We start from the raw sequence: 9,128 nt of genomic DNA on the forward strand, positions 1-9,128 counted from the left end.
GGTGTCATAAAAAGACGGGAGACGACGGAAAAGAAATCCGGTTACGGTGCCCCGCGGTTCACTTCAAGGAAGGATGAATACTTACTTTCATGTGGAACCTTGCTATTGGGGACCACTGCTTCCTCCACTTGCTTTTAGAGTTGCATTGCTTTCGTAAGCCTCTTTATTTTGTGTTCGTTGAATAGAGTTGCGAGTCTTCCGCTGAACCCCCAAAAATATTTCTCACCTGTTTATCTCGCCAGTCTCTTCTACCAACTTCCTTGGAGTGTGGATAAAACCATGGGACCCTTCCAATTCCGAAGCCGGTAACCACGCGGGTACCAAGCGATTGGTGGGAAAAGTAATGTTCTTTATTCAATCGGAAGCTTTGCGTGCTTCCTTTACTTTAATGGTGGATTAGAGTACCTACTCCTCAGAAAGAGCAACTTCGTGTTAATATTTTAATGGATGCTTGCATCCAAGTAATGGATCCCAAAACTATTCCAAAATTGAAATCATAGGATTCAGCTCATGGAATAAGTGATAATTACCATGCAAATGCAATCATTAGAGTTCCGCTCTTGATTAAGTGCCTAATATTGTAACCTACTTTTAATGTTATTGAGGGGGAAATCATTAATGAATCGATATATTAATAAACAAAAATATAAAAGCATATACTTTGAAGATTCAATTAAGAGCATACAATGTTATAAATCGATGACGTAAATTCTGATTAATGTCACAATTCGCGTTGATGATTGCCTGAGAAAATGTCACATCACATTTATTATGATGAAGAGACTTATATAATCCACCTCATATAACTGAGACTTCAATCGGACGAATGGCACAAACAATTGTAACGAAGTTTACAATGGATTTGTCTGTTGACCTATAAACAATGATGGAAAAAAAAAATTCAAATCAAAAGTTTTTATCTTTCCTCTTCCAATTTTAGTATGGTCAAGAAATCAGTATATTTAAATATTTAAAATTAGGGATTCTATAAATTAGAAAGGATACTATTATTATTTTTTTTTTTTTGAGAAATCGTCTAACATAAAATATTTAAAATATTGCTGATATTTTCTTTAGGTTAAGAAAAAAACAAAGAGTAGGTGGAGAATGGCGATGGGTTGTAAGGTGGCAAGGCACGTGGGCGGTGGGATGAAGCGCTTGCAGAGTTGATGACACCTCCGTTGGAGTCTGTGATGATTTGGATTCTCCCTTGTCTTTATTTTATCTATTATTTTATTTTATTTGGTTTTTCCTTTGACTTTGGTCGCTGTCTCATGCCTCCTCTCTTTTTGTTCCCCCCCGTGGGGCCCGAGGAGTTCATGTGAGACACATCGGCCTCGGGCGGGTGCGAAACACCCGTACACCTTTCCACGTGGACTTGCCGTGCTTAGTTTCTTCTGATGTCGCCGAGGGAGCCACGTAGCGTGGGGCAGAGGAGCCCAGGGAGAGACGTAGCCGCGCAGTTATCGGGTCGGATCTGTTGGGACCCGTAACCGAGTCCGATGGCGCAACGTAGGACCCAATAATTGACATGTCATCCGTCACTACCACACACCATGTACCAAATACATTAGATCTGTGTGCCACATTTTCCAATAGTGAGTTAAAATCGGGACACAGAGCAGAGATCACGTCCATTTAACCGTTCCTATCAACCATGCACTTGTCTCAATTTGGTCTATCTGTCTCATCAATGTGGATGTCAATCTCAAAGCAACGCTCCATCCTTATGAATCGTCGACGGAACCTTTTCCAGATCAAGCGTCTTAAGCAACCACCCGAACTTTGATATGAATCATCAATAAATCGGTGGTTGGAGAGTATCCGTTACATCTCGTTGGGTCAACCTCGACATCAAGGTCAATGTCGATGGACTCGTGTCGTTGACCACAACGCCCAACTACTCTCAACTTATTTCCTTCATGCTTCCGACACGGACCAAAGTAGGTCTTCTTGCTTAGTCAAGAAACGCTGTTATAAGTCAATCTCACATCAGAAACCTTACGATGATTCAGCATGATCATTTTGGCCGGTCCAAAAGTAAAAGCCGCATTGGCACGAGCTTGACTCGTGCCCCTTAATGCCACTGGTCAAAGTAGCTGCCAAAGGTCAACAGACACGGGGCAAATATTCAAACCGTAGGTCAGCTGACATCAGGATGGATATGTATTCCCAGGAAGTCAACTCGAATGTTCAATTTTTTTAATGTAGATATACTTACTTTAACATTCATCCAAATACTCACATCGATCACTTATAACCGTGATTAATATGAGCTAATTTGAATTGTTTTAAAAAATATAGAATAATATTTTGACATTACAATAAAATTCGAAGGATATAAATATTAATCATAATGTTTTCAGAGGGGTATACGTGTGTTTGTGTGAATTAATCCCTCAAAACAAAATAGATAAAGTGATGGAGGGTCTGCCATATGATGAGGATCCGACGGCAGTGATGAAGGGAATAGAACACCTGACAGCTTTCACACCTGCCCCTGTTCTTCGGTTGACTTGGCATTTCTGCTACGTGGCCGACGACGACGAAGACAGCCAAACACCATACGCCAAAAGCCACGTCTTCGTCGCATCCGTCCAACATCTTCTCGGGTGGCTTCTAAAGTGGTTCCAGCGGACCAACACAAACGCCATCATCACGGAGTCTCTCTCCAGGCTCGATCATGATCGAGTGGGTGTGTCATCGCTGTGTTTCTTACAGCCCAGAAAAAGGATTGGTGGGTCAGTGGAGTTAGTGGAAGGCACTGGGGTAGGAGAAGGTCTCTCCCACAAACGAAGCCAAAAGCAGACATGGCCAACCTAAAGGAGATGGGGGAGATGGTGGCACTTTGAGACCTTCATGTCTCTTTAACCTTTTTGCAGGTCAAAGAGAAGTGATGAAAGATGTTACAGCAGTTCAACCATTCATACTATATTATCATTTTTTTTTCTCCTCTCCACCTGAATTCAATGAAAAGAAGAACTTTCGTGGGTTCATAACTTCAATGATACTCAAGGGGACACAGAGATGTCAACGACGATGTCAGTGGTGTTGTGGTGGCCACGACGATGGTGGTGGCAACCAACAAGGTGTATGAGTGTGATGGAGAGTAACGATTGCTTCTTCATGTCATCTTTTCTTTCTTCCCTCCTTTGTCTCGGTAATTTTATAATCATATCCTGTTCCTGTGCTCGTTGGTCCCTCTTCTCGATCGACGGTCATTATACCACCTGTTTTTCGCATGCGAGGCTGATCGCTGCTGCTGCTTAAGTTCACGATTGGCGTGACAACCTAATTCCCGGCACCATCTCTCTCTTCATTGATTCTCATCTCCAGCAATCGTGAGGTCACTCTCCCTCACCTTGTTATTGTTGGGTAGAAGTGCCCAGGTGAAGAATTAGCCCAATGCATTGCCTCTTATAATCTATCTAACTCTGTTCGATCATCGCATTCAGGATAAAGAATTACGGAATTAAGACAGTAAACATCATGATGTGAGCAAACATCACCCATACTAACATCGATCTGTTCGAAGTTTATTCTTCTTCGATTTGTATCATCGATCTGTATCACCCATACGGAATTATTTTGTCAATTGAATCTCAAAATGATAAGCAAAGCCATTTTAATTCTTGTATTATTTGTTTGATTTTTTTCTTCCTCCGTCTGGATCAACAATATCCTTAATCGGACTCTTTTTTGTCGAAATAAAGAGAAAGATTCCCACTGAATGCAAGTCTGGAGAGGGTCTTAGTTCCTCTATATATTCAATATAAAATTAGTTCCTTAGTATGGTACTTTGAAAACTATTTTTTAGTCTATTATCAAGCAAACCTGCAGTTGTTTTATATATAATAAATTTCAAACTCTCTACATTCACAGCTTCTTCTGATAACAAATTTGAATGGTTAGACCCCATTTCACCATTGCAATCTCATGATTGCCAGTGCAGTTTTTGACCTGACTCCCTGCAGCAAGCAAATTGCAATTATGAACACTATAGCAATCCAATTTGAAAATCTTTAGCAGACCCATCAAGTTTCTCATTTTATATAAGATGAATAATGGACACACTTCACATCACCTGTTTCATGACTTGCATCATTTCATTGATTATTTATAGGAAAACATTAGAAAAGAATTGTTAGCACTAAAATCTAAAGTATTTTTGGAACACTTCACTGTTGATTTACAAAAACCTGGCGCAAGTTCAGCTCCTTGAGATTAATAGAGTAGATTCTTCTAGTTTGCATGCTACTTCATGGTCAGATGATGTTTTTTCTACAGAATTAAGTTCAGAAAGTTTTTGGTTTGGTAAATTCGTGGAGAAGGTGCATGTCTAATCACACCCATAGATCTTGTCTGTCTTAACGATCTAAGGGGATTGAAATCAGGTCAATTGTTGTTTGATTAAGATGAATGATTGACGGTGCTGGGACCCTGTCGGGGACTCCATTTTGACAAGAACGGGAAGCTCCTCATAGCTACTTGGGAATCAGTATCATGTTTCGGCTGCAGGGAGTATCCATTTCTCCTGTCATTATATGTTTGTACCTTTTCTAAAGCAATTAGAAGACGAATTTGAAAGCTTTGAGGTACACTGGAATGATGCCAAAAGCCATGCATTATTACAGAAGCTGCAATCTACATGCTCAATCTTGCTCTTGGATGCAATAGGCAAAACCACAGTGCGTTCCCTGAGACACCACGATTTCATCAAAGCAGGCATGCACAAGAAGAAGCAGAAGAAGGCAACTGAGACGTGGCCCGGGGAGGGAGGCGCTTGGCGGAGACGAGGAGCTGTGCTACGTACGATGGCTCTCCTGTCCCATCCTCGCCGTGCGTGTCCCGTTGCTTTCCGCCAGTTTTTCCCCGCTTGTTAATATGCCAAGGGGATCCCACCCTGCTTTGTTCTCTCCCCTTGGTACGACGGGTGACGGTCTCGTGTCCATCGGCGATGTTTGGAGTCGGACAAGGTAAGCGGCGAAAGCCAACGACGCGTCCTTTGTGAGGGGAGGGCCCGGCCATGACCCGAGACAGTCCACCTACCGCGGACCAGAAAGCTCTTCTCTCTCATAAGAGCTGCTCGTAGGGGCGTCGGTGAGCCCGGCCGTCGTTGTCGTTGCTCTCTTGGCGTTGGTTGCGTGGCGCAAGACTAATAGATTGTAGCATATCGGGGTGGGGTGTTGGTGGTTCTCTTCCACGAAAGCCATCGCTTTCTCTCTCCCTATTCTCGCTGCCTGTTGCTGACTTTTCTTTTCTCTTAAAGGATCATGTTTCCATGGCACAGAACTTACTGAGGAATTATTGCAGGGCGGGTTTCAATCAAGTTGGATTTGCATAAATCTTACGATTCTACAAAGATGTTGGTTCACTAGTAGAACGTCTGTTTGTGTCAAGTCCAGTGTTCCCAATATCTATGAATGGTGGACTTGTGGGGTTGGTTCTTTTAGCTAGAAGAGGAGATTTGCGACAAGGGATCCTTCTCTCTGTAGCGTGCATCAGAAGACGGGTTGAATTGACAGCTGAAAGGAATCTTGATTTCAGCCGAAAAAGCAATCAGTGAGTAGTATTTAATATCTGCCAAACAAGTGGGATACAACTGCAGTTACCAAGGAAGGATCTGTGGCTTTTTTACATCAAATAAGAATCTGATTGGTGCAATGGGTCCATAAGAGTGTCAGTCGAAACAAACATTACTTCGGATCATGAGATTACCAAAGTAAAATCATCAAAATTGGATCTTTAATGAGCCTTACTGTCACCCAGGACCTCGAAGATCGAGAGAAAAGCTCGTAAATTAGTGTGGTCCGAGTACTGTACACCAAAGCAATGTCTTGTTCTACGGCTGGCCACTCGAAATTGACTTCTGACACAGGACAAATTTTGAGAAATAAAAATGTTTTGTCACCGAAAAGTAAGACACGATTCTAAACTTGCATTCTGATGTTAAGAATGTGAAAACATACGGAAGAACTTGGGAGATTTGAAACAAGGGTTGTTTTGTCAGGCCAAGTTTTCTTCGAAGACTGACCCTCAGAAGAGGGAGCTGCTTGAAGCATGAAATCCTATTAATTTTGTTCCTTAAGAACTTGTGTTTGATTGTTTTTGAGCTGTAGATGGATGAAGTGACTTGTTTTGAGCCTGATATGTAAGCATTTTCTATGCAGTTCATGTACACACCAATTCAATTTGCAGCCCATGAGGATTTTCTCTTAGTATTGTATATTTTAGAAATCATTAAAAGTATCTTTTTGTGGATTTTGTAATGGATACTCAGTGAGAGACCAAAGTAAATAAACTCATTTAGTTGCATAAATAAATGAGACTATCTATAGTATTTATCATACTGATCCAAGATGATTTAATCATGTAGCCCAAAGTAAAATGTGCCATCTAACATATTCTTCACGAAGTAGCAAATACGTCAATAGATTAACTCACAGATGGCTAAATTTCGATTAGAAAGTAAAAGATTGCTCGCTTAATTTTTATTCAGATAGAAATAGATCAAACTCTTCTCTTCTTTTGGGTTCTAACAGTCGCCTCCCTCCCTCTTTCTTCGGTAGAACATTAGGAAACCTGCATACATGTTCTATATACAAACATTTTTCCATTAGACTCCCACCATTTCAATCTTATTATCATCCCCGTCCACCGTCGTCGCCACCTCAGGTCCAGTAGTACCAATTGGGGAATGGAGTTTGGTCGTAAGAGAAGAAGCTACTGCCGCATGGCTCGTCCCCGCCAAGAAGCTCTTCCGTCTTCATGGCATGGTTCTGATGATCAAGTCCTCCAACTGTTTTCATCGTCCTCGAGTCCAGGTTCAGCAGAGGTGGCGGAGAATCCGGGAAGGACGAGGAGTTTCCATGTCCGATGCCTGCCGCTGGCAGGATGTTGGAGACCGACGCCGACGACGACCGCCCTCGGGGGCTGTCCTGGTCGTTCAGCAGGACGGCGCTCGAGTCGCTGTCCGAAGACCCGTCCTTGGCCAGCGGCTCCTCCGGGGCCGCGGCCTTTTCCTCGGCCTTGGAGGTCATCGCTTCCTCCTTGTCGGAGGCGGTCAACTTGGTCTTCAGCTCCTTGATCTGCGCCGCCATCAACATCATCAGAGAATTCAACCGATCGTTAGTTTGCCTGTAAGTGCTTAAAGATCCTTTGATCGGCCAGCTCACCTCTGCAATCAAGGACTCGTTGTCACGGCGGAGGGCGTCGTAGTCGAGGCGGAGCGCGTCGTAGCTGGCCTTGAGGGCGGCGTAGTCGTGCTCCAGCTGCTTGGTTTTCCACCGGGCGCGGCGGTTCTGGAACCAGACGGCGACCTGCCGGGGCTGGAGCCCGAGCTCCTGCGCCAGCCTCACCTTCCGCTCCGGCTCCAATTTGTTGTCCACCTCAAAGTTCTTCTCCAGCGCTCTCACCTGCTCTACGCTCAGCCGGCGCTTCTTTGACCCCCGCTCCCCGCCGTTGCACATCTCCTCCTGCTCCACGCCGTCGTCGTCCTCCAGCCCGTCCATGAACGACTGGAACATGCCCCGCTCGTCTCCTAGATCAATTCCACATCAGAAACAAGAAAACCAAGATGAACTTACATCTACAAGCAAGCACGCTTCCAGGTCACACAACAAAGAATTGCGATCAGAAGAAACATGTCAAGTACCAGCGGGCATCGACGGATGATCCGAGTAACTGAGCGACCTCTTCATACTCGCTCACCGGTTGATGGTTCACAAGAAATTCTAGTCCTCAAGAAGCAAACACAATCACTTCACACTAATCACCTTGCGTTTGCGTTCTAAGGGAAGCGGGGAGGTAAGATTACACACAGCAGCAGCGGTGGGAGCAGCCGTGTGAAGAACCGACAAAGAGCAGAGGAGGGGGAGAAGGGTCTCTTCCATATCCCCTCTTCTTTCTCCTTCTGGCCCATCTCCTCTCCTTCAGAGCCCATCAGTGGAGATGCATCTCCCTGAGGTCTGAACTAATGGAAGTTGTCATAGATCAACCGGAGAGGAAGGAGTGGAAGGGAAGAGAGAGAGGAGATGAAGTTGACAGGGATAGCTGAGGAAGGTGGCAGAACAGAAAGCAATAGATTCCCTGCCACCATAAATAGAAGAGTAGCAACCTGGGGTCCGACGGATGACTTGCGCTAGAGCTGAAAACAAAAATGAAATGAGCCGCGAAACGAAACGAGGCTCAAATGCATATTCCCTTTCTTTTTCTCTCCCCCCATCTCTCGCCTGCTGCTGCATCCAAAAAACCATGGCATGGGTCAGCTAGCTTTTTCGCTTGACCTGCTTGTCATGAAAAAAAGCCTCTACTGTTAATCTTCGCAAAATGGTACTCTTTATGATCTTAAAACGTCATTTCCGCACGAACTTGCTGTGAATGATAATGGCATTCCAAGTCTCTTGCGTTTCTTCTTTGGGCGTGTCGATGAAGGCTTAAAGCCAGCAACTGCGGTAATCCCCTCATCACCGTCGTCGAAGCAGCAGCACGCGCAGAGCACCTCGCATTGAATTCGGTCTTTACGCCACTGGGTCCCGCCCCTCACCTAACGTGGGCCATCGAGGTGGATTCGTGCCTCTTCCTGATTGGGAAACACGCCTATCATCACCCATGCCGCCTCTTATCTTCTTCGCTCGGCCCCCATGCCGTGCACAGAGATAAGGAGGCCGGGCGAGGTGCATGCATGGCTACCTCCAAAGACTCCAACTCAATCATTGTCCATCGACTTATTGTACCGTCCAGCGGTGCAGAGGCTCCCAAGTCCTCACGGAGGTGAAATGGGAATGCATGCATGTGAATGTAATGTTGCATTAGAACTGAGACATGCAAACACCGAAGGTTTTTTGAGTGTCATGGAGCAGACAAATGGTAATGGCCACATTGGCCCTATCTTTTGTTGGCCACTGATGTGGTGACACTTCCTTTCTGATCCTATCCGCCTGCGATGACTTTGGATCTTCAAAAGGAGAAGTGAAAACGAACGAAAGGAATAAAACTGTCTAAGCTTTTACTCCTTTCACAAAAGATGAGTCAAAAAAACACACAAGTAGAATACATGTTTCGGTCAGCAACAAATATTCACCAAAACAGAGGCCAGCATAGTCATCATCTGCGAGCAAATCGAGTTT

The 9,128-nt window shown here is 44.5% G+C and overlaps 1 protein-coding gene across 1 annotated transcript; it reads right to left on the minus strand.

Moving 5' to 3' along the window:
- Positions 1-6,461: 6,461 nt before the first annotated feature.
- LOC103991520 (homeobox-leucine zipper protein HOX4) lies at positions 6,462-8,364 on the minus strand. Its single transcript, XM_009411008.3, has 3 exons — positions 7,655-8,364; positions 7,176-7,540; positions 6,462-7,088 (listed from the first exon to the last, which is right to left on the minus strand). The coding sequence occupies exons 1-3, from the start codon at positions 7,698-7,700 to the stop codon at positions 6,672-6,674; spliced, it is 828 nt and encodes a 275-aa protein (XP_009409283.2). The 5' UTR covers positions 7,701-8,364; the 3' UTR covers positions 6,462-6,671.
- Positions 8,365-9,128: the final 764 nt, after the last annotated feature.

Source organism: Musa acuminata, chromosome BXJ1-7 (genome assembly GCF_036884655.1).
Source record: "Musa acuminata AAA Group cultivar baxijiao chromosome BXJ1-7, Cavendish_Baxijiao_AAA, whole genome shotgun sequence".
Lineage (NCBI taxonomy): Eukaryota > Viridiplantae > Streptophyta > Magnoliopsida > Zingiberales > Musaceae > Musa > Musa acuminata.